At 43.1% G+C, this 26265-nt stretch overlaps 1 protein-coding gene across 1 annotated transcript; it reads left to right on the forward strand.

Moving 5' to 3' along the window:
- Positions 1 to 4700: 4700 nt before the first annotated feature.
- On the forward strand, positions 4701 to 26265 carry LOC128118731 (retinoic acid early-inducible protein 1-alpha-like). The gene is made up of 5 exons (XM_052751569.1): positions 4701 to 4791; positions 9713 to 9973; positions 10235 to 10489; positions 11056 to 11241; positions 26189 to 26265. Exons 1-5 carry the CDS (start codon positions 4701 to 4703, stop codon positions 26263 to 26265), a joined length of 870 nt encoding a protein of 289 aa, XP_052607529.1.

The raw sequence follows: 26265 nt of genomic DNA on the forward strand, positions 1-26265 counted from the left end.
TGTCTAGTTAAGAGATATAGTGATAATAATTAAGAGTAAGAAATAGAAAAAGATGAAGATGTGATTTTGTAAAAATTCTCTTGTTAGATCTCTGTGTTAAATCTTTAGGTGTTTGCTAAGTTAAATATATGCTAATGGTAGCCCTATATAAGTTTGTAAAATAGATCTATAGAGTTCCTTTAAGAATATAAGCTTGCAAGAAATATCTAAGGTAGTCTTAAAACATGTAGTAATAAGCTTGTAAGATGCTAGATGTAAGTTTAAATAAGAAATAAGATGGAATGAATATAAGTAGTATATAAGAAGTAATAAGAAATATATTTGCTAAAGTAGTTCTATAGTTTCCTTAAGGAGTATAAATAAGTAGATGTTAATATGTTATATGTGAGTTTGTAAAATCTAAATGTTGAATGTGAATCTAAATGCTTTGCAAGGCAAAAAATGTTATATGTGAGTTTGTAAAAAAGTGTAAATGTTAAGTGTGCATCTATTCTTAATGTATATGGTGAAAGAACCTGAGACACAGAAGGTAGTGTCCTAGTAGACTGCAAAGTAGGCAGTCTGAATGGCTTCAAAAGCTCCAGAAGCCACTAAGAAGCTAAGAATGGCGGACGCCAGAACCAGCACAAGGCATCCACAGCTGAGATCCGTGGAAAATTGACGCAACACAAAAAACCCTGAGCTAACATCAAAAATGGTGCGGTTTAGAATACTACTGTACCTAAAAAGGTCTCTGGCTTGAGAATAAGTTCAGAGATGCTTGTTTGAACAAAAATTGTTAACTGCAAAAAGTTTTGGTTGAAAAAACGTCTCTTCATATTTTGAAGTGAAAGCCTAATACCAGAATTTATTTGTTTGAACTTTTTGAACTTAAAATGAGATAAAACTACAAAAAGATTTTGGTTATGGATTTCTTCATATTTGGAAGGCTAGTACCAGAATTTATCATTTGAATTTTGGGACTTAAGAAGTGAAATGAACAATAGAGATTTCATTGCAATGGGACAATTTTGAGTTTACTTATAGTAATGACCTAGGAACTGTTTTCTGGAATTGGGTTAAAAATGGAACTGTTTAAATGAAGAAATTTATTATTTCTACCTAGACTCAAGATGCAGTTTTGTGTATGCATATATGCTGGTGATTCATGAATTGTTCTGTGTTAAAAATGCAATTGTTTTGTAGAGCTGTTTATGTAAAAATGGAATTACTTATGGAACTGGTTTTGTGTTACAAATGGAACTGTTTAAACAGAAAAGTTTGGGTTTTATAACTAGGCTTGAGATTCTGCTTAAATTATAAAAGGGAGAGTTAATATTCCTTAGTCTAATTTCAAAAGTTGTTTGAGTGGATTAATGTCATGTTTTTGTTAGTAAGAAATGCAAATGGGGTATATTAAGAGACTACTTTTAAAGTGTAAAGAGTTTTATTAAGAAACTGCTTTTGGATGTTTTGCTAAGTTTTCAAAGTTAGATTGAGAAGATTGCTTTTCAATATGGGTTTGTAGGAATTGTATGTTTGGGTTCTTCTAACTAGGTTTGAGATTTTGTTTAAAAAATTATAAAGAAAAGGAGGAGTTATGAGGTTGAATTGTTTGCAGAAATTATATTTACCCTATTGATATTAATGCACCCTGGTTTTGTGGAGTTAAGGAATATTTAAGTTTGATGTGAATACATCGAAGTTTTTCCTATGTTCTGTTAGCAAGAAAATTCAAATGATTGAGTTAAAGTTGTAAGACGGAGAAAATTGTTAACTATATATAGCACCATATATACTAATTCAAATGGTTCTGTTAAGAGTTTGCTTTGAGTTGCAAGACTGAGAGAATTGTGACTATGTATAGCAATATTTATGTTAACCTGTTAATGGTAATGATGAAGCTAAGGGATTAAGTTTGTAGTCGCTTAAGAGTTTTTGGTTTAGAAAGGGCTTGAGGCAGCTAAGACTGCTGTAGTCAACTTGGACCTAATTCAAAAGAGAAATGCCATCTTTATCATCCTCTACTCCCATACTGGGAGGTGTAACAGCTATGGAGATTGCTGTAAGCCATTAATAGTTATTTTTTATATATTAAGAAAGGGTGACCTATGGGAGCCCGTTCTGGGGTTCCTGTGGCTTTACCCAGCAGGTCCGCATAGAGGATGATCAGGACCATGGGCCTGAGTGCAGGTGTCTGAGATGGTCTGCACTTGGCTGTGCTGGGAGAGGAGGTCTTTTGCTCCACCCCTTGGCATCTCTATAAAAACCCTGGGGCAGAGACAGTCCCATTGGAACAGGTTCCAGGCCCTCTTGAGGCTATTCTTTATTTTCTATCTGTTTATCTCCGCAATAATCCTTCTATCTAATATTTCCTGCTGCTCACACTCAAGAAAACTCTGGGGAACTGTGGTGGTGGTTGGGTAAACGCCCCACAGTTTACATGTAATTAATTAAAAGGAATCAAGACTATACTTATATGTTCTTTTATTCACTCATAAGCCAGTTTAGCTGACACCCTTTGAGGAACTTTAGCATGTAAAAATGTTACATAACATACACTTAAAAGTGAGTAAGAAAGAAACCATAGTGTAGCTAGAGCTGGACCCACAGACCACATGGCACCTAAGCAATTCCTTGAAAACTACTGTGAGCACTCCAACAAGAAACTCAAAGGACATAGAAGATGGATGTTTCCTCAGAGTGTTTCCATGGTACAGACATTCCTATCAACCAGGAAGATCAACCTAAGCACCTAGGGGAGAGAGAGCTGTTCTAAATCCCTGCAGGAAGTTCCTGAGCCAGTGTGTGAGGAGAGTGTACTGTACAGGGGACATGTCAGACTCAACAGTGGGTGTCATTTACCTGTGGCTCAGTCCCACACAGGCTACCACTGACACCTCGAGTTATTCATGTGGAATGATCCACAAATTGATGGAACCAGTGAATCTACACTGAAAATTAATTCTGTCCTATAAGTGAACTTCCCCTGTCACACACACACCAGCACCTTCACCAACATACAATGACCTGCTAAAACACACCACAAAGGGGGAAAACAGTGACAACAGATTCACAATTCACTCCCAAGGGCCGGATGTGACAGTGGTGAACAGATGCATGGGCCTGATGTGAGAGTAGTGGACAAAATGTGTGCAAGTGATTTCTAAGTCACCAAAGTGAACTCCTAAGGGAGAAGAAACCTCTTGGGAAATGGCTCCAGAATGAGATCAAGGTCCTTTCAGATACAGAGCTGGGGAGAGCTGGGGTTTCTGGGACTCACTGGCCAGAACCATGGCCAATTCAGAGAGCTGCGGCCAGTGAAAGAACTTGTGTCCTAAAGCAAGGTGGATGGAACCTGTGAGTCTACACCAAGGTTAATCTATGTCCTATGAGTAACACACACGCACTCACGCACGCGCAAACACACACACACACACACCCCTTTACAAACATACAGTTCACCTACAAAAACACTCCTTAAAAAAGTAATAGCAAATTCAAAATTTTTCACCCAAGGATCTTGACTTTTCCTATGTAAAAGACTCTTTTCAAACATAAAAAAAAAAATACAAAAATTCCTTTTTATCTCATGTGTATGAGTGCTTTATGTCTGTGTGTGCTTTTCTGCACCATGTGTGTGCAGTGCCTGTGGAGGCCAGGAGCCTTCCTGGAATCCCCTGGAACAACAGTTACAGAAGGTTGTGAGGTTCCAACCTGGGTCCTCCAAATGAGCAGCTGGTGCTCTTAACCTTGGAGTCTTCTCTCCAGAACCCAGAAGCTGCTTTTCCTTGGGAGAAGTTTTTGACTTGGAGAACTTTCCTGAAGGTCTCAGGTTCCAGTGTCAAGGAGATAAGGAGAAAAGCACAGACTTCCTTCCCCACAAAACAATTTTGTCTTCAACAGGGAGAGAGTAAAAGGGAGGAAATGGAGGTGGGAGGGGGGGTGACTAGGGAGGGCTGGGGGAGGGGAGACAGTGGCTAGCAGAGGGACAGGAACTGGAGGGTGCAAGGACCTTTGGGGGTGATGGGGAAGGGACCTGGAGGGGCAAATGAGTGTGGAATGGAGGAGAAACTGGAGAAAGAGGAAGGAGAAGTGAGGAAGAGTAGGCTCCAGGTCCCAGGCAACCCAGAGGGAAGGTCTAGGAGACTGGGCACGTGTAGAAATCTAGAGAAGCAGGGCAAACTGCCAAAGCAAAGATTCTGGGCGGTCTGGTGATCAGGGCAGGAATGACAGACGCTGTGGGCGTGGAAACCTGACGGGGACAAGCGCGGGTAAATCCAGTGCATTCTGCAGAGACCCACGTGAAGGTACCGACTTTATTCGGTCTCTCTCTTTCCTGATTCTGTTGCCCACGGTCCCTGAGGGCTCAGCTGCCGGTGAGTGAGGTGAAGGGGCACGGGGTGTAGGATGGCAGGACAGCAGTGTCCTCGCCTCTCAGTTCACATCGCGCTCCCAGCGCCCGATAGTGAAGTAATCGCAGTGTGCTGGGAGGGAGGATCAGAGCCGCGGGGCCCCGAGGGACCCCCGAAGAGATGCAGGAAAAGATGGGAACTAGGAACCCGCAAAGCTGGAGCCCGGGAAGGACTGAATTCACAGCCCGGGTGCCCGGGACTTCGCGAATCTCAGCACAGGGTCCTCTGCGGGGCTGTACTGAGGACTCCCCGATTCTCTCCGCAGCTTCAGTCACACTCCTCGGTAGCGGGTCGCAGGAAGGAACCATGGCAAAGGCTGCAGCCACCGGACGCAATCTTTCCCTAGTTCTGTTCCTTATTCTTTCACTGAGCTGCTTGGGATCCTCACAGCCCAACGGTGAGTTCCCGGGATTTAACTGGGGGAAGTGGGGGAGGGGAGCATCGGACTATTGAGTCAGGAAGGTCAGGGTCTCCTCACAGAAGCTCCTGGGCTTCTCTTCACTATCACCAGGACTTAAGTCTGGACACCCTGGTCCTCACCACGTCCCTCCCCGATTTTCTTCAGTGCATTGACAAAGTTAGGGGGAAAGTCACCGCGGGAGGGCCGGGAAGGGGCTGCGTGAATGAGGAGGGCAGGGGAGCAGAGAGGGTAGCTAGTGACGCCCTCAGCACCACTGGGATCAGCTGAAGCCTAAACCAAGTCACCAGTGCAGACCCTCCAGGAGGAGGTCTCAAACAGCTCCCCTGGACCTAAGGCATGTTGAACTCTGAAGACTGCCTTCCCGGGGATTCCTCACAAGCCCTCCACCATCCTGGGACCTCTTTGTCCTTGAACTTTCTTTCCCACCTTCCCATGGTATTCTTCAGAAGATCACACAGAGGCTTCCAGGGAGAAGGCAGCCACAACCACATAGGTTCCTACTTTGCTTCTCTCTCTCTCTCTCTCTCTCTCTCTCTCTCTCTCTCTCTCTCTCTCTCTCTCTCTCTCTCTCTCTCTCTCTCTCTCTCTCTCTCTCTCTCTCTCTCTCTCTCTCTCCCCCTCCCTCCCTCCCTCCCTCCCTCCCTGCCTCCCTGCCTCCCTGCCTCCCCCTCCCTCCCCCCCAAGTCCCTCCCTCTCTCCTTTTTTCTTTCTGTTGTTTTGTTTTAGGACAGGATTCCACACTGTAGCACACACTATAGAATCTACAGTAATTCCTTCTGTCCCCCAGTCTTCCAATTTCCAGGATTCCAGATTTGTCCCACCAAGCTCAGTTCCCTTCCCTGCCCATCCAGCCTTCCCCACTTTCCCATTCTTAAAGTGCATTTTACCCCTGTTTTCCACTAGGTGGCAATCTGTGCTCATGCCTGAAGACACCTCAGCTAATCCAGGGCTAGCACACCTTGTCCACTATGGAGGACTCTGGCAGTGGTCCTGGGTCGGGGGGTTTGAAAGATTCCCCCCCTTGCTCCCAAGCCCATAGAGTCTACCTTGTGGGGAGATGGCATCAGAGACTGGTGTTCATTTAGGAAGGAGGGGGCTTGTTTTTTCTGTAAATATTTTCAACTTGTCAAACCTCACTCTATCTGTCCTGCATCCAATACTCAGTTCTGCATTCAGTGTGACAGACTCAGAAGGCAACAAGCTGATGAATGGGACAGCAGATTTGTCCTCTGTCCATTAGGGGATTAGGGTATATCCCATGCACCAGTCTTGGTGCCCATCCCCTCAGAGTGTCTTCAAAAGTACAGCCAAAGATGCCTGTTTCCCAGTCAGCAGTGGGTTCTGTGCTGCCTGTGACTTCTGGGTCAGCTGGAAATGACAGGAGGAGGTCCTGGCTTTAGGGCATCTTGATCTCTCCACTGCTGTCCAGTGGATTCCTTGGATCCCATGGCCATAGAGCACACTCCTTGAAGGCTGAGGAGCTTTCTGAGGGAGAGGTGGCAGCGTACTTGAGAACTAACCTCAGTCACTTCCTCTAGATGAGGTAAGATCTCCACAACCATCTGGGGACCAGGAGATGTTCTGTCAGACAAGAGTCCTCATCTCTCCCTGCTAGGCAGCCCTCAACACACAAGTGACTTGTCATGTCCCTGAAACAATGTCTTCCCTTCTGGACATCTTGTCTGAGTGTGACCTGTCCACCTAATGACTTAGTGGGAAAGAGCTCACCTCACAATGTCTGCCTGAGTCCTGATGGGCCTTCTGATAGCTAAGGACCACAGACCACTCTGTCTGTTCCCAGTACCTGCCAGGAGCCACAATTTAATGGAAACTAACTGGTACAGGTGGGTCAGCCTGGTTTCTGCCCAAGTAAGGTGATTCTCCAATTAGACACTGCCATGAACTCCATCCAGGGCCATTTTCTAGAACTGATGCCTCAGTCTGACAGATTGTCCTGAGTCATAGGGCACTAGAGGGAGGTCCAGCCATGTTCTTCATGGATGTATTGTCTGGCTGCTTTCCAGCTACAAAAGCAGAGATGAGCAGGTGTGACTGAGACTGTCTGGCCTGCAAAGACTTCAATATTGACATGATAGCTGCATTAATTACTTTCTACTGCTGTGATCAAACACCACAACCAAGGTAACACACAGAAGGAATGTGTTTTGTGGACTCATAGTTTCAAGGGGACAAGAGTCCATCACCACCACAACAGGGGACATGGCAGCAGGCAGGCATGGTGGCTGGAGCAGCAAGCTGAGAGCCCACATCTTAAACCTCAAGCAAGATGCAGAGTTGGAGGAAATGAGAATTGCACCAGGCTTTGAGGTTTCAAAGCCACACCCCCAGTGATATACTTCCTCAAGCAAGTTCATATCACATAAGTTATCCAAACAGCTGCCACCAACTGGGGACCAAGTATTCAAACACTTAAGCCCACGGAGGACAGTCTCATTTAAACCACTACATCAGACATTCACAGTAGCATCTAGGGCTTCCTCCCTGAGTGACAGGGCAGAACAAAGTGACACAGAAAGAATCACTGCACGTGCTGTGGAGCTGAGTGGTCCCTCCTTGTTGGGACCTGATCTGTCCTCCTAGGAAAGCAGTCTGTTTCTGTCTTTGAAGTTGTTTACTTTTCATGTTTTTAGATAAGTATTTATTTTATGTGCATAAGATCTTGACTGCATTATGTATGTGTACCATGTGTGTGTTTGGTACTCTTGAAAATCAAAACAGAGCACACAGTTCCCTATGACTGGAGTTATAGGCTCATGTGAGCTGCCATGTGGTTGCTGGGAATGAACCTGGATCTTCTGCAAGAAAAGCAAATGTACTTAACTGCTGTGCCATCTCTCTAGCCCTAATAGTTCAGTTTACACAATGGGCACAGGAGCCCTGGGATGGTCCTTTCAGACTCCTGTTCATTTATTTTGTCTAGTTACTAAAATCCAACCACATCTGGGTTGGCGAACCATCTATCTATAGTTAGGATTTTTGTGTTCGGTTAGCCATGACCCCCTCAGCAGTTAGGATTCAGGTTGTGTCTTCCTTACTCATCAATGGACCACTGTCCTTGATGTTACTGCCTTCTGACCACTCCACCTGATGGGATTTTTCTATACCATGCTGCTGGGATTCAGGAATATGGTTTCCCATGCCAGCCTTGAGCCATCATCATCCCTGAGCTTCCAGCAGTGCTGGTGCCCTGCCCCCTGGCAATCCTTGGTGTGCTTCTCAACAGGGATGTGCCAGCATCCCACAGAGCTGCACGCTTGCCCCTCCGAAATGCTTGTTATTACATCCACTCTGACCCATGCGCTTCTCAGAGAGTTTTGATCACCACTCTTCTACTACCAGATTTAACCAGCCTAGATTATCTTTGTCCTGTAGGGTGGACTATCCTCTGACCAGTCCCAGGAAGCCATCCCTGGAGCACTGCACTATGTCCAGGGGATCTGGCATGTGTGGTTCTGGTTTCATTCTGTTGCTGTGAGAAAACCCTTGGACCAAAAGCAACTTTATTATTATTATTATTATTATTATTATTATTATTATTATTATTATTATTACTAGGCACATATTTTGAAGTCAGGAATGCTTTCTTTAAATCACCATAATTTACTGTTTTTGCTTCTGCAAAAAACACTTCCCTTTTATCAACTTTCTAACTAGATTTTTCTTAGAAATACCTGATGCATATTTCATTGTGATCCATCTTCAAGTGCCAAGTTTGTGACTATATTCACAACCCAAAAGCCTGTTCTCTGCTCCGGAGAGCTCATGTTCATGTCCAGCAAATCTTCCAGTGAGGTGTACTGAGAGAGGAAGAATCCCAGCCATCCAAGGACAAATCCAAACCTTAGGAGTGGCAGGAAGGGGAAAGTGGGCGGGGAACTGTGAGAGAGGAAGAGAACAGGTGGTAGAAGAGGCAGAGAGGGGAAGGGAAGAGGAAGCTGGTCGAAGGGGACAGGAAAGGAGGTCCCCAAACCTGCAGCAGTCCACCTCAGAGCAGAAGTTTTGAGGGGATCAGAGAGAAAGAGGGTTTTTTAACATCTTTTTGCATTTTTTAGTGTAATTATATTGCAAACTTGTTAGAAGTTCCTTTTAAATTATTATTTATTTTGGATTCAGGCTCACACCCACACAGGAGAATGTATATGTGCATCCTCACTAGGACTTCCTGCCTGTTTGTGCAGTCTGCTGAACAGAACAGCTCTAGGACATTGTGTCTTCTGCTGCTGTTAGGGAAAGGCTGGGAGACCAGGGGCCATAAGTGTGCTGGGAACAACTGCCTGAGGAAGGGGAGAGAGATCGGGGCTTCAAGCAGGTCACAGACAGTGATCTTTTCTTGAGAATGAGTTAGGGGTGTGATTTAACAGGGGAGAATCTGAGATCTGATGCCCAGTGTTGTTGTGTGAAGGACCCAGTGGGAACTCAAGTGAGCACTGTGTTCACAGGTGCCAGCACTCCTTCCCAGGCCAAGTTGCAGCATTTCTCCAGGAGGCCTTTCCTGAACTCCCAGGCTCCATGTGGAATTTACCACGTGTTCTATGGTGCCTCCTTTTCCCTGTGTGTTCAGTAGATTTTCAGTCCCAGGAACAGACACTATCTGATATATTTTATTCCTCAACACTTGATAAAAGTCACTAGAAGTGCTTGTGAGATAAATCCCCCTGGTGACACTGTGTGCATCTGAGGGGTCCTACCACCCTAAGACAGTCAAAGATGGCACAGAATAAGGATCCAGATAATGATGGACATCTTGACTAGAGCCTTCTCTTTCTCCCCTTTTGCCCTTCAGAGGGATTCTGGGTGTCATCTGGGTGTCACAGAACCATGAGTCTTGTGACTTTCTGCTTCCATTTTGGACCTCACCTGCATGTTTCTCTCACAGATACACACTCTCTTAGTTGCAACATCACTGTCAGAGTTCGTCCCACACCTGGACAGCCCTGTTATGAAGCACAGTGCTCACTGGATGGAGAGTCTTTCCTTCGGTATGATAATGACAACAAAGCCACACCTTTGGGTGACCTGGGAAAGGCGATACATGACACTCAAGTGTGGACAGATTTGATCCAAAGGCTGGAATACTTGGGGCAAGAGCTCAGGAAGAAGCTGGCTGACACCAAACAAGAGACGACTGACCCCAGTGGTAAGTGTGGGATGGAGTTCAGAGGCAGAGACAAGCGGCAAGAGAGAGGAAGGGCAGAGCACGTGTGGGAATGAGATGGTGGTTGTACCTGTGGGAAAGAGCTGAGCATTGGCCCAACCTGGGAAGCATATGGTACCCAATGGGTAACCAAGTCATGTGGAAATGATACTGGCTCATAAGCCAGGGAGAAAAGTCTTGACCTTTGAGGAGGTGATGGATCTATCAAAAGAGAAGAATGATGGCTTTGTATGTGTTTTGCAGGTCACCCCACTTTACAGGCCATCGTGCATTCTAAGTACAAACAAGGACACATCATTGGTGCCTCCTGGCGATTTAATGTCAGTGGAAAGTACTTCTTCATCCTGAACACAATGAATATGAGCTTGACACCAATTAGTCTTGAAGCCAGAGGTATCATGAATGATGAGCAATTCATAAGAGATCTCAAGGTAATCTCCACAGCAGACTCCAGTCACTGGCTCAAGGAACTCTTAAAGCACCAGAAGGAAAAGCCAAGTAGGTATTACCTAGATTAACAGATGGCAACTCCATCAAATTTGATAGACGGGTTGTGTGATTACTTGGTGGTCTTCCTGTCTGGGAGTCATCGATGACCACAAAGAGTTCTTTTCCACCTCACCTCCCAGTGTTTCTCATTCCCTAAATACCAATGATTCAGGCACTCAGGGCCTGCTAACGGGCCCCAAGGTTGTCTGCATCACTGTAAACTTCCAGCCTTTACTTCCTCACTTATAGCTGCCTTTCCATCAGCTCCATCACTTTGAAAGGTTTCATTATCCTTCTCTGGCACAATTAAATACTACCATTTGCCCCAACATCCAGAAAGTTCTACCCACAGTAAATATGTCACATTATTTGATGGTTTGATAGGCATTTGCTTTCTTTGGTAAGGAAATAAACTCTGTAAGGACATTGTACACACAACTCTACTCCTCTCTCTACTCAGGACCTTATAAATAGTTATTAAACATGAGTCCCTCAGGTTGCCTAGAGAGAGAAAGTGTTGAATGATGTGTGTTTTTAGCTTTAGTTTTAGTAATTTTCCTGATTTTTTTTTTAAGGACCAACATCAAGGGCCCCAGGTATCTATCTTCCACCTATCATAGATGCCACCCCTCATCCATCTACCAGGCAGTTTCCTAATAACAAAGAATCCATCATCATAGCAGTAGTCATCTCCATCATCATCATCCTTATTGTTATTCTCATTTGCATGTTTGTGAAGAGGAAATGTTGTCCCCAAGGAGGTAAGGAGGTAAGGCTGGGGTGTCACTCTGGTTCTTGGTAGGGTTAGTCTGCTGAGGACTTCCCACTGGGAATCAGGGATGGGAATTCTGATCCTCATGCTAGCATAGCACAGACCTTACCCACTGAACTCTCTTCCCATCCCCCCAAAATAACCTGTTGACAGTCTGGTTACCAGTTCAATATACTATCTTCATCTCAGACAAGGAGAACTAAATGTAACAAGCTTCAGAACACCTCACTTGCATGTACTCCTATCATGGCCCTTAGAGGGACCCTTACAACGCATTCATTCCAAAAACAATTACAAAGGTGTTTTTACACAGTCAACTAGGACTGCCCATTTACTCTTTCTGTCTCACTTCTCTCTGTCCCACATGCAACTGAAAGGCTGTTGACACTAGAAATGGATCTGTCAGAGAAGTGGTTGGGTGGCCTGCACTCAAAACCACCTTCATTTGTCAGGGGTCATGGTACATCAGGGTACAAGCTAAACGGTGACTTTCAGACTTCTCGGCTGGGGTAAAGGGCTAATGACTTTCAGACTCAGAGTCTGGAGCTTTGGATCTCACTGTAAAACCTTTCCAGACAGAAATCAGCAGCAGTCCATGAACTATTCCATCAACTGCCACAAAGCCACAGAGGAAAGAGAGACCCATGGAGCCAAATGGTGGTGGTCCTTTTCTATAAGAAAGCAAGCTGAGCAAGCCATAAGGAACAATCCAGTAAGCAGCACTCACCCATGCCCTCTGCACCAGCTTCTGCCTCCTGATTCCTGCCCTGTTTGAGTCCTGTTCTGACTTCCTTCAACTGATGGACAGTGATTTGGCAATGGAAGCCAAATAAACCCTTTCCTCCCTAAGTTCCTTTGGTCATGATGTTTCCTCACAGGAATAGTAACCCTAAATAAGACAAATTGGTACCATGATGGTGTGGTATTGTTGTGACAGTCCTGGCCATGGGTTTTGGGGAGGTTTGTAGAAGGGCTTTGGGCTAGAAAAGCTAATTCGGCATTTTTTTTTTTTTTGAGACAGGATTTCTCTGTGTAGCTTTGGAGCCTGTCCTGGAACTCACTGTGTAGACCAGGCTGGCCTCAAACTCATGAAGATCCCCCTGCCTCTGCCTCCTGAATGCTGGGATTTAAGGCATGTGCCACCAACATCCACCAATTGGGCCATTCTTTAGGAACTGTGTAATAGGAATGGAGTCCATAAAGAAAGCACTTTCAGGCTACTACTGAAAGTGCAGTTATAGTAGAAGACTCTAGCGTTTTGGAGATGCTAGGACCATGGGATGACCACCAAGAACAGCAGCAGCAGTGAGTGGAGCCAACCAGAGACTAGAAGACAAGCTGTGTGTGCCACAGAGAAGTATCTAAAGTGCTGATGGTGTGGCATGCACAGCTCAGCCATGGACCCTGTGTCTGGGTTCTCAATGGGGACTCCACCATTGGGCCTCTTCTCAGTCAAGGGTTTCTGGTGAAGCCAGACTCCTACAGACCGGATTAAAAGCAAAGTCTAAGGAACTTCAGAATGTAAGAGCGTGCAGGAAAAGGGAAGGGTTAGGAAATTCCTAGATGAGCACCCTGAGACACAAAAGCAGAAGACCTCCAGCAAAGGAATAGCAGAGATGTAAGCTATCTTAGTGTTCTATTGCTGTGTGGAGGCAATATAACCATGGCAACTCTTATAAAGGAAAGCATTTGACTGGGGCTTGCTTAGAGTTTCGGAGGTTTAGTCCATTGTCATCATAGCAGGGAGTATGGCATCACACAGCAGACATGGTGCTGGAGAAGTACCTGAGAGTTCTACATCAGCATCCACAGGCACAGAAAGAGAGGGAGACAATGGGCCTGGCTTGGGCTCTTGAAATCTCAAAGCTCACCCTTAATGACACACTTCCTCCAACAAGGCCACACCTACCCCAACATGGATATACCTCCTAATCCTTCTAAGTAATGCCACTCCCTGATGAAGAAGCATTCAAGCAGACAACAGCCATTCTTCAAACCACCACATAAGCCCACCTCCTCAGATTCCCTGTGTCCTGCACCTCCGCTCCAGACTGGGGCCTGATCAGTGGTTGTAAAGTTCGTCCTTCCCCACATGTCTACAGTGTCTTTCACACAGCCAGCATCCACACCCAGGAGGACAACAGCTGTGCCGACCCAGCCTGTCACACTGTTCCACTGTCTGCTGATAGCAAACCAAGACATGATCACACAAACTTATGTGATCTTATGAAAACTGGTGTCGTAAGAGACTTCACCTGGGGAGATACACACACACACACACACATACACACATACACACACACACACACACACACACACACACACACACACACACACACACATACACACACTCACCCACTCACCATATAAAGGGAAACTATGACAGACCAAATTTCCAACAGCACAGAGGTCCAACTTGGGAACCACTGGTTTTCTCTGGGGTTACTCACACGAGTGTGGTGAGGAGTTACTTACAGGAGCTGGGATGAATGCACAGCAGCTGCATCACTGCAGAGCCCACCTCAACACAGGCGATGACTCAGGGAACAGCAGAGCTAAAATTGGACAGCTTGCAGGCCTCTGGACAGGTCTGGAATCTTCTCTGAAGCTGATCAGAGTCTTCTTCTTCTTCTACAGCCTGGGTGGGTTCTCTAAAGTTTCTGAGTTTCACTTTCTCAAACACAGGAAATTTGCTTATTTTTGAATCTAAGGAGCCTCTCCCCTCCTCTGAAGAGAGTGTTATTGTAGGCGGAAAGACTAAAAGCAACATGTCACTTTCCATCTAGGCAGAGAATTTTGTCCTACAGACAGATTAAACATTAAAACAAACCCAAAGTGTCAACTCTGCAGAGGACCCAGGTTTTTTGATTTTCAGATAAGCTGTCTTCCATTTCCTTAGGAAGGCCTTCTTCAGAAAAAAAAAAATCACTTCACAGTTTAACACTTCTGTGTACAACCAATGAAATACAGCAGAAAGTAGAGCAGGGAGTGTCTCTAAAGTATCAGTTTCAATCATCTCTGGTATCACTCAGAAGTCATGTGGGGTTCTCCTGAGCAACCTGAGAGCTTCGGACATTCAAATCTGAAAATCAAAATCAAGTACTGCTTCCTGATGGTAAGAGCACACTACACACACTGCACTCTGCTCCAGACCAGTGGCTCTCAACCTTCTGAACTCTGTGACCCCTTAATATAGTTTTAATACAGGTCTTCATGCTGTGGTGACCACCACCATAAAGTTATTTTCATTGCTAATTCATAACTGTAATTTTGTTACTGTTATGAATTGTAATGTAAATATCTGATAGGCAGGATAACTGAAGTGCAACCCCCAAAGGGGTCATGACCCACAGGCTGAGAACCACTGCAACCATGCAGAAGGTTAATTTCTCACTGCGAGATGAAGTATGTTTTACAAAAATTAGTTTCTAAGATATATAGCCTCTCACCCAAATCTTAACACAAAAGACACTTTCTTCAGAATTGCCTTTCTTAGGAAGGGCTTGTGGAGGGCTTCAGTTTCCAATTACTGGGCCATGACTATTATGAGGACTAACAAGAGAAAAGTTTTTTTAAATAATGTAGTGAAAGACAGTTCTTAAAGGCAAGTACTACTGGGTGTGGTGGCATACTTAATCCCACCAGTCAAGAGGCAGAGGCAAGTATATCTTTGTGAGTTGAAGGCTAATCTGGACTACTAGCCCAGGCCAGCCAGGGCTACATAAATTCCTGGAGACATTACACTTCTGCTAAGCTTATCAAAAGCTACAAGAAAATTCCATCCTCTTGAACAATGATTAAAGTTCATTCCAGCCACAGAAAACTCCTTTCCTTGAACTGTGAAGAGAACTGAGACCACAAGTCATCCAGCTGGGTGAACTGAACCAGAAAGAAGGAGAAACTCCTCTGAGGAAGGGCAGGACCACTGCTTCACTTTTTCCTGAGAACAGAAAAAAGGGGTAGCCACCCTACATAAAATCAGAAGCCATAAATTTTAGATGCATAGACCAAAGGTAAACTTAAATATGCCAATGTGTCACTACAGCTGGGGACCTCAGTACTCCTCTCTCAGTGGTTAAGAGAAGTTCACAACAACAAAGACAAACTCAGGATTGGTACAGGAGCCCCAATAGGTATTTTTGCTAACATTTCGAGAACACTCCATCTTGGAAGAGCAAAATATATATTCTGTTTCAATTCATGTGGGACAGCCACCAAAAAAAGATGTTTATTTTTCTGGGTTTTGTTGTTGTTTTGTTTTGTTTTTGAGTCAGGGACTCACTACATAACCCTGTCTGTCCTGGAACTCACTATGTAAAACAGACTGGGCGTGAACTCACAGAGATCCACCTGCCTCTGCCTCCCAAGTGCTGGGATTAAAGGGGTGTGACACTCCGAAAGGTCATTTTTAAGCCACCAAATAGAGTTTAAAATATATAAAGGGTAGATTGTTGTAGAATACTTGTTCAAGATGTGTTACATTCTTTGATGCTGTGGAACATTTGTTTAATGATGCAAAGATGTGTTGCATTCTTTTATGTTGCATTTGTTTAACTCTATGAAGCTGTGTTACTTCACCTGCCTAATTGGTCTAATAAAGAGCTGAATTGCCAATAGCTAGGCAGGAGAGAGAAATAGGCGGGGCTGGCAGGTAGAGACATAAATGAGAGAGAAAAGGAGGAGAGAAAAAGAGAAGGAGAGGAGACACTAGGGTTCAGTCACCAGGCCACACAGCCAGCACTGGAGTAAGAAGAAAGGAAAGGAAAATAGAGAAGGTAAAAGCCCAGAGGCAAAAGGTAGATGGGATAATTTAAGTTTAGAAAAGCTGGCAAGAAACAAGCCAAGACAGAGCATACATGAGAATGCTCTGTCTCCGTGTATTTGTTTTGGAGCTCAGTGGTGGGCCTCCAAGAGGAAAGAGGAAAAAAGACCAACTACAGTAAACAGTCTAAAAACCATGCTACAAAAAAATAAAATAAAAATGCTGTCTGACCACAACAGCAATAAATATGAAATCAATAGCAGGAAGATATGTGGGAACCCTCAAACATTTCAGTGTCAAAGAATATGCTTCGTATAACTCTGTGTTAAATAAGATATTAATAGAAAAACTAGGACATATTTTAACACGAGAAAAAATGAACACTAGGTATTAAAAACACAGTGAAAAGCTTAATCTTATAGCTAGCGGATAGAATAACTTAGCAGATGTCTTGGATCAGCTCTGGTAACCCAGGCTTCCAAAAAATAGATGAGCAGGAAATGTCTGCAATGGTGGAAAGCTTTCAGGTTGAACATTCTCTGGAGCCTGATATTCTGGCTGAAACTTCCCTGACATGTCATGAGAACTCACCCCTTCCTATGTGTCAACAGGCAGAGGAGCAAAGTGACAGGAGCCTTCCAGGTAAGGGTGACAATAATGTGACCACAGAGACACATTGGTGGAAACTCAGAGAGCATTTTCTAAATCTGAAAGTTCTGTTTATGCAGTCGTTACAAATGTGGAAAAGGTAAAGTTAAATAAAACATAGAGAGTGTAGTCCAGAATTAGTTTTAAAATTTATTTGAGAGACTCAAAAGAAGTATGAACAGTATGCTATAGGGAAAGAAGGTAAAATTATTTTCTCACCTCATCAAACTGAAATTTCTGGTAGAGAATCAACTGTTAAAATATTATACCACTCAGATGAAGGTGAACATGAGAAAAGACACTTGTGCACATGTCCCAAAGACTATAATGTTGTATGATATTTTGTTTGAAATGTGGGACTTCTGGAAAGGATGGGGCTCATTCTCTTCCCACATTCCTCCTTGTTACAAAGTGTCTCAGAGGCCTAGTAGCATTGCTAGACAGCTCAACTCACAGAAACATGTGAGGTGTTCTGAAAGTTTTCAAATGAGAGACCCTGGAAAGGGGTCAGATGGCATGCATTGACTGATGGGCTTTCTTCTCATGACTCAAAAAAGGAAAAGTGAAATTATCTCTTTAGTTTCAGTGCACTCCTATCTGACTGCCTGTCTGTCCATTTTTCCAGAGGTGATTTTTTTTTTTTGGCAGAGAGCAGACAGGCATACAGGTTGGCCACTCCTGATGGAGCAGCATGCCCTCTAGATCAATGAGCTGTGGCATGCTCTTTCCACATGCTCAGAAGATACATTTTAGACATTTATATATATATATATATATATATATATATATATATATATATATATATATATATATATATATATCACATACTGAGTCAGACACTGAAAATCAGACCTCTCACTCATGGGAATAGCTACACTGATGTAATTTTCAAATCAGCAAGGAGTTTATTCCTAAATCTCAAAGATGAATGGGCATCAGAGGCTGTACATTCATCTCTTGGGTCTGCTAGAATTTGAAAACAAAAAGTGTCATGAACTGATCCAGGTAAGATCTCCTGGATGACCTGAGTAATTGTGATATATTGAGATTTATTGTGTAAACAGTAAACAAACTATGGTTAGGCTGGAGAGATGGCTCAGTGGTGAAGGGCGCTGGATACTCTTCCAGAGGACCCATGTTCAATAACAAATACCCACATGGTGCTCACAATCATTTGCAAGTCCAGTTCCAAGGGTTTTGACACACTCTTTTGACCTCCATGGGCAACTAGGTGTTGCTAGAATTTTCCTGCCTGACCCACAGTAGGGACAAATCTCTCTCACCTGCCAGTCCCACAGCTGCTCAAACCCGACCAAGTAAACACAGAGACTTATATTGGTTACAAACTGTATGGCCGTGGCAGGCTTCTGGCTAACTGTTCTTATAGCTTAAATTAATCCATTTCCATTAATCTATACCTTGCCACATCGCTTGTGGCTTACCGGCATCTTCACATGCTGTTTGTCATCGTGGCGGTTGGCAGTGTCTCTCTGACTCAGCCTTTCACTTCCCAGCTTTACTCTCCTCCTTGTCCTGCCTATACTTCCTGCCTAGCCAATGGCCAATCAGTGTTTTATTTATTGACCAATCAGCAACACATTTGACATACAGAACATCCCACAGCAACTAGGTTTACATGGTGCACACATACATACATTCAGACAAAACACCCATACACATAAAGTAATATTGTATATATTGTACTTATTGTATATAGTTTTTTATGGTAGTTATAACTTTCTTTTATTATTTTAGACAAAAAGGGGAAATGTAGTGATGTATTTGTAATCTAAGAAATAAAGCTTGCATGAAGATCATAGAACAGAGTCAGCCACAGAGTTAAACATAGAAGTCAGGCAGTGGTGGCACACACCTTTAATTCCAGCTCTTGCCATCACACACCTTTAATCCCAGCACTAGGAAGGTTGAAACAGGAAGTAATATGGCTAAGCAGAGAAAGGAATATAAGGCAAGAGGAGACATGAATTTGCTCTCTTGCAGAGGCTCTATCAGGCTGAGGAGTTGGTGAGGTAATAGGTGGTGGCTGTGGCTTGCAATGCTTCTCTGATCTTTCAGCTTTCACCCTGATATCTGTCTCTGGGTTTTTATTATAAGGCCATTTAGGACTTGTGCAACATATACAAATCTCATACAAACAGTGTCACCACATAATTTAAGTGCTAAAGGTAGGTGCCTGCCAAGGCTAGAAGATCCTCTGCAGCCAGGTTGGCCTGAGCCACCATGTGGGTTCTGGGAATTAACTGAACCCTGGTCATCTGCAAGAGCAGTCATCTCTCCAGCCCCTAAGTCACACGTTGAAATGAGTTAACTGATAATAACAGAAAATTTAATACCATTCTGTAACCAAATTTAAAAATTACTAATTTGTAACAAACCACACGCCACTTTTACAACCCAGGGTACTCTTGAGTAGGGAGAAGTGAGAAATATTAGCTAGAAAGAGATACCTATACGACCAGAGGAAAGACAGAAACACAGGATAGCCTCGGGAGGGCCTGGGTCTGAAGCCACCAACCTTGAACTTTATTCCAAAGGGCTTTTTATGACCATGCCAGGGGAGGAGCAAAGACCTCCCCCTTGCTCAATACAGCCAAGTATAAACCCTTCCAAATACCTGATACTCAGGCCTGTGGTCCAATCATCCTCTTTATGCAGACCTGCTGGGCAAAGGCACTAGGAATCCCAAATGGACTCCAACACTAATTAGAATTACTATTCTAACTGTATAGAACTAAGACAATGCCATATGCCTTTTGAGTTTCCAGTTAGAGTGTTTGTAGACATTAGGGCTGATAATTTTTTTAGGGCTAATTAATTTTGATATGTGATTTCTTTTAAATATGCAAGTTACTTTAAAAGTAAAAAAATTCAAGATAGAGTCTCTCTGTGTATCCCTGGTTCTCCTGGAATCCCTAGTGCTGTAGACCAAGCTGGCCATGAACTCAGAGAGATCAGCCAGCCTTTCTCTCCCAGGAGCTGGGATTAAAGGTGTGCACAACCAAACCCAGCTTATGCAGTTCTTTATAATAAAGTTTTAGTAAACTGACATCTATTATTAAAGGACAAAAAAAGGATCAGATGTGGCCTGTGTCAAGGGCTTTGTGACTTCAGGTGAAAATACTAAATCACATTCAAGAATTCTATAAAACAGTAAAACTAGCCAAGTGGTGGTGGCACACACCTTTAATCCCAGCACTCGGGAGGCAGAGCCAGGCTGGTTCAAGGCCTGCCTGCTCTACAGAGCGAGATCCAGAACAGGCACCAAAACTACACAGAGAAACCCTGTCTCAAAAAACAACAACAAAAAAGTAAAACTAGTAACTGGAGAAAGACACACAGACAGTAGTAGGGGTGTGTGTGTGTGTGTGTGTGTGTGTGTGTGTGTGTTTGTGTGTGTGTGTGTGTATGTTTGTGTGTGTCTGTGTGTATTCGTAAAACAGATTTTTGACAAAAAAAAATGCTCTGTGGCAAGAAAAGATTTTGAATGAATTTTGTCCTAAAATAAAAATTACAGAAAATAAGAGAAAGAGGTCAGGAAAAAGGCATGTTAAAGTAGGGCACAAGAATGTGGTAACAAGTCCCCAGATCTTAGTAGGCACCCAGACCTTAGCACAACTGACTCCATGATGGAAGTACCATTCAGGCTGTAAATCTCAACACATGGGAAGCACCAACTGCCAAAACTAAAACAAAGGCCTAACTTATCAAATCTATAGTTCTGGGAAAGTCTCTAAATGTACTAACCTTGCTTTTTGGCTTCTGTAGTTCTGATTCTGGCTAACTGTTCTTGTTAGGTATGTCAACTCAGAACATGGTTTTTGTGCTTAAAATCTCACCCTGAGAAAGGCTCAGTGCTACCCTGGGATCCCAAACACCCAGTGCAGTTGTCGGCTGGCTGATAAAAACTTACTATTGGTTTAAACCAACATTTGAACAGGCTTCTCTGGTGGATACCTCACAACAAATGTTTGTGAAACTTTACTTTTAGAAGGGCGTGGGAACGGATGTGGTGGCTTATTCTTTTAATCCCAGTACTTGGGGGGCAAAGGCAGGCAGAGCTTTTTGAGTTTGAAACCAACCTAGTCTACTTAGAGAATTGCAGGGCAGCCAGAGCTACAAGGTGAGAGCCTGCCTCAACAGAGTCAAGTTACTTTTGGTTAAGGTTTAAGTGTTCTATAATGGCTGAATTTTAAAGTATTATCTATTCTTCAAGACTGGTGTAACTGACCTTCTGTTCCTTCAGTACACACTTGGAAGCTGATGTGGGTAAGGATAGTGGGGCTAAGAAAAATGTCACAATTTTGTCCCTTGCTCCCAGGTCATCCAGGTCCCAGGTGACCAGGGGTCAAGAGACAGGTCAAAAGCATCCACTGTTCTGATAAGCCATCTGTCTTCTTGATCAGAGAGATCATGGAGATGACAGAGGTTGGACATGAACCAGTATGTATTCTGTAAAGAGAAGGATGAGTCAGAGGGAAATGTCTTCAGTGCTTGCAAGGAAACCACACTACAGTAATGCCCTAACCCATTCCAGCAGAGAACACTCTCAAGTGAGGAAATTAATGGAGGAAATGGCATTCTCCTAAGTCTCCCTGGATAACCCTAAGGAAGCTCAACTGATCATGTCACAAAGGGTTAACTTGTAGCACCTACATGATCTGAAACAAATGACTGGTGTATTAGTCAGGGTTCTCTAGAGGAACAGAATTTATAGAATATATATATATATATATATATATATATATATATGAAGGGAATTTTTTAGAATGACTTACAGGCTGTGTTCCAACTATTCCAACAATGGCTGGCTATGAACGGTAAGAGCAAGAATTCAGAAGATGCTCAGTTCCCAAGGCTGGATGTCTCAGCTGATCTTCAGTATATGCTGGAATCCTGAAGAGGTAGGCTCTAATGCCAGTGAAGGAATGGACTTGCTAGTGAGGCCAGAGCAAGCAGGGAAAGAACTAAAGCTTCCTTCTCACATGTCATTATATAGGCTTCCAGGGGAAGGTGTGGCCCAGAATAGCAGTGGGTCTTCCCACTTTAAAAGATCTGGATTAAAGATGTGGCTTCCCACCTCAAAGAACAAGATTAGAAGTGGATCTTACAACTTCAAAGGATCCAATTAATCAAAGAATCCATCACAGATATGCCCAGCCATTTTTTGGTTTTAGTTAATTCCAGATGTAGTGAAGTTGACAACCAAGAACAGCCATCACAACAGGGAAAGTGTAACCACATTTTCATACACTACTATGAATAAAATTACAAAAAATTCTGCCAGCCACCAACTGGGATGCTCACCTGACCTGGGTGACTTGGGGACATAATGCTTTATGTCATTACAAAGTCAGTTTTTTCAAGTAACCAGCTTTAGTTAATGTTAAAATGCTCCAGGTCCTTAAAGCTCTCATCAAGGGCCTTCCAGTGGCTCTCAGAAGACAAAATCAGCAAGTACCAGACTCTTCTCTTCCACACTACAGAGATTACTATAGACCTTGTCAGATGTTATATCGGGTGCCTTACTGCCAGATCTCAACCCATGAGTCATCTTATGGTGTCAGGACACAGGACATTGTGGTATATGTCTGAGCCTCACAGAGGTTATAGAATTGGGCTCCTTCTGGGTAATTTCATGTTAGACAATATGCTTAACAAGATGTCTGCATAAGGATTCTCCAGCAAGAACAAGGATGAGCATCAATATTTATACAGATTTGGCTCATGCTTTCTATGTGTATGTGACCTTTGTCATCCAGCTGTCTGAAGAGAAAGGTAACAAAATAATTGGTTTCATCATGAGATCTTCATACAAGTAAAAAATCTATTTCAGCCATATTAACCCTTGTATTTCCCTCTTATTTTCACCCCCAAAAGACTCCTTCTCTTTAAGGTACTATTGCTTCTACTTCACCCTTGTGTGTGTGTGTGTGTGTGTGTGTGTGTGTGTGTGTGTGTGTGTGTGTGTGCTTATGTGTGTCTCAATTAATTTAATTAGGATTATAGAAGTGTGGGTGAGGGGTTAAGTACAGGAACATGGTATCTTAAAAGTGACTAAATCATTGTTAAAAAACATCTCTCCCCTTACAGGACCATTAATTGTATTTATATCCCCGGGGAGCTCTGAAGTCTCATGAGCCCCTCTCCCTCCATGAAGGGAAGGATGACAGGCCTGCCCTTGTGCAGGGATCGTGCAAGTACTCAGAGCTGCTGAGTTAAACAGTTCAACAGCTCCATCACAGCTGGAAAATAGCATTTCACAACATTCTACCCCTTCTTGTTCTCACATCCTTTCTTCCTCCTCCTGTGCGGTGGTTCCTTGCTCTTGGATGCTGTAATATACATGTTTGGTCTAGTAAATGCTTTTGCCTCATGCTTTGGGGGGAACTCTTTGCTCTTTCCTCTGTTGATTGTGGTGGTTGTTGGAATAGTCTGATTTCTGTCTGGGGAGAATTTGCAGGGAGATCCAAAGGCCAACAGGTTGGAATCTGGACCACCTCCATTTATCAGGGGTCAGGGCAAATCAGGATATAAGCTAAGGAGACTCTCAGACTTCTCTGCAAGGGTTAAGTCCTAATTTCTCTTTAATATGTGCCCTCTTATGGAGAAAGGAGAGTGACAGCTCATTTCAGGAGGCTTGAACATACTGTGAGAATCTCCCCATCCTCTCTCCCTTTTCCCTATTTACAGTCGTTGCTGTTCTTCAGCATGGGATCGAGAGAATGCCTGGCTGACAGCATTTGTGTCTGCCATTTTCATTTCTGGAAAGACATCCTGATATATGGGCCTGTGGGTAATCAGGTTTTTGCTCTCTGCAGGATGATGAGTCCCCTTTCCCTCTAGTTAGGGTTATTATTGCTATGAAGAAAGCAAATTAGGGATGAAACTCTAGCTTTGTCAAGTTGAAATAAAACTAGCCAGCACAACTGAACTGTACTGGTACAGAGGAAAGAAGCATTGCCTCCTTTAGGCCCTATAGCCCAAGGTCATGGATGGAGCAAAGAGCACTACATTGAACCCTTGTCAACTTGACACACAAACACAACACTTTCTCTTCCTTCCTTCCTTCCTTCCTTTCTTCCTTCCTTTCTCTTTTATCTTTCTTTCTTTCTTTCTTTTTTGATGAAATTTTTTTGTTTGTTTTTCAAGACAGGGTTTCTCTGCATAGTTTTGATGCCTGTCCTGGATCTCACTCTGTAGACCAGGATGGCCTCCAACTCACAGAGATCCACCTGGCTCTGCCTCCCAAGTGCTGGGATTAAAGACGTGCATCACCACTGCCCGACAATGAAACACTTCTCAATCAGAACCTTACCTTTCCCATATCCCCAAGATGGCATGTTAATATTAATATCACTATATAAAAAATGACTTAAAACACCCCACAGTCTATATCAATTCAAACACTTTAAAAGTTCTGTCTCTGCAAAAATCTAAAATCTTTTTAAAAGTTGAAATTGCCTTTGATTCCATCTGAGAAAATTCTTAGCTTTTGGGTTTGGGGAATCTAGAGGGTCTATTCATACATTCTAAGGACTTATCTAATAGTCATAGGGATGTTAGGTCACATGCAAAGATAGGCAATAAATTGTTCCTAACAGGGCTGAAGATGGCCCAAGACAATGTATCTCTGGAATTGTGGCATTCCAGCATCTCACATCACTGAAGATGTACTCAGTCAATTAGCTTTTGTGGGTGAATGTCTTTCTGGGCACTTCTGTCCACACATGCCATGGTTTCTGTGTTGTTTTGTTGCCTGGCCCAGCTGTTTGCCTGTGTCTTTGATTTGATGAATCTGTTCTCCACATTCAGGTAGATGCTATGTGGTATGTTTACATGAAAAAGCCCAGTCCTCAAAGGATATAACTTAAATTGGCAGATAAGTAAGCAAGAGAACATTCAAGCTGAGTTCAAATTTCTTTTAATTCATAAGATACAAACAAATATAACACATTGGATTATTTTAAATTTATCAAGAAAAAAGGAAGTATCAGCATTATACAAACTGTCACCAGGTTATTGAAGCTGTGTGTGAAAAAGCACATTTGCCATTGACAATGTTGGCAAGACTTGATACTATTGTGCATCTGAACCTATTTTGTAAAAGAGAAAACATGACAAAGTTTGCTGTGTTCAGGTTTTTACAGCTTCAAGGAAAAAAAGAATAAATTACAGCAGGAAATTAGCAAAGAACAGAAGCAGCCAAAAAAGAGATGGCAATGGCTATATATAGGTATAGAGACACATTTCTGATGGAGAGCATATGCTTAAGGGTCAGGAGGATTTGTATGGTAAATTAATTTCCACCTAACGGATTGTTACAAGATCTTGCAGAAGTTCCCGTATGTCACGAGGTTTGCAACAGTTCATTCAAAATGGTATGGGTTAATGAAAAGCTTACTTAATTACATTCATGGTTGTCAAAACAACTGCTTATAATTTCTTCTGTGTTTGGCAGGACTGTAACTTTCCAACAATGGGCTCTTATCAGAGTCAAGATTGATTTAATATTTGTCTTTCTCAATATTTATTCATCAGAAGTGTCTAATCTTTGATAGTATGACACAAAGTAATGTGCATAATTCATGCCTGAAAATCTATATAATTCCACATACAATCCAGTAACCTAAAAATCTTTGCAAAACTATCACATAATGTTTTAATGAAGTCCCTGAATTTGATTTGACCACAGTCATGGGTATCCTGGGCTGTGAGTTGGTCATCCCTGAAAGTTACATAACAGATTAAAACCACTATCTGTTCCTCAAGTCTGGTGTAACTGACTTTCTGAGTTTTCAGTAACCACCACTAGAAGCCTAAAGCAATGAGGATCAGGGGCTAGATTGACAGTGAATATGTTCATCTTCACCTCCAGGTTGGCCATGTCCCAAGGTGGAGGACAATGGGACAGCTCTAAAAGGGTCTCATAGTTTCATGGAGGCTATGGAGACCCCGGAGTTTGAGCTTTGGGTCATTTCACAGAAAAATAACCTTTGTTCGGTAGATTATAATGAGTGGAGACAAGGGGCTCCTAAAACTCTCCAACACCCCTAAAAGTATCCCTAAAGAGATACGACTGCCAACAACAAAGAGAAGCTATTGGCCATCTTCATGTTTTTAAACACTTGACAAAAAACTACAACTAAGAATACTAAAAAATTAAAAATCTACCAGCTGCAACCAGGTTTCTCATTATGACTTGGGTCAACTGGGAGAACTGAAGTTCCTAACACCCTCTAAATTCTAATTAATCCTCATTTATGATCTGAATTATTCCCAACTCTACATCTGTCAACTTTTGTGATGCCTTCACACTAGGGTTTTCCTTAACACTGCTCTCTCACTATATGCAGAGACCTTTGTGTCTCCGTATATCATTGGGACAGATGATCAAGGCTGTCCCTGAATACTAGGATAAGGACAGTTCCACCTCTGACTCCAAGTTTTCAGGATTAGCTCCAGTTATTAAACAGGTGATTAAGTTTATCTTAAATTTCTTCCACAGGATGCAAGGCCATGGGAGATGTCTGGACCAGCTCCTATAAGGTCTTTCTCATCCCTCCAACTGTAGTTAAGTTATGA

The sequence above is a fragment of the Peromyscus californicus genome, unplaced genomic scaffold, assembly GCF_007827085.1.
Source record: "Peromyscus californicus insignis strain IS unplaced genomic scaffold, ASM782708v3 Scaffold_22__1_contigs__length_63687245, whole genome shotgun sequence".
Classification (NCBI taxonomy): domain Eukaryota; kingdom Metazoa; phylum Chordata; class Mammalia; order Rodentia; family Cricetidae; genus Peromyscus; species Peromyscus californicus.

What these genes read in the sequence shown, in the direction of transcription:
- LOC128118731 (XM_052751569.1), top strand. Translation starts at nt 4,701, where the DNA reads ATGGCAAAGGCTGCAGCCACCGGACGCAATCTTTCCCTAGTTCTGTTC. An exon ending in GGGATCCTCACAGCCCAACG is followed by an intron (nt 4,792 to 9,712) that starts GTGAGTTCCCGG and finishes TTTCTCTCACAG; the next exon opens with ATACACACTCTCTTAGTTGC. An exon ending in GAAATGTTGTCCCCAAGGAG is followed by an intron (nt 11,242 to 26,188) that starts GTAAGGAGGTAA and finishes TTTCTTCCACAG; the next exon opens with GATGCAAGGCCATGGGAGAT.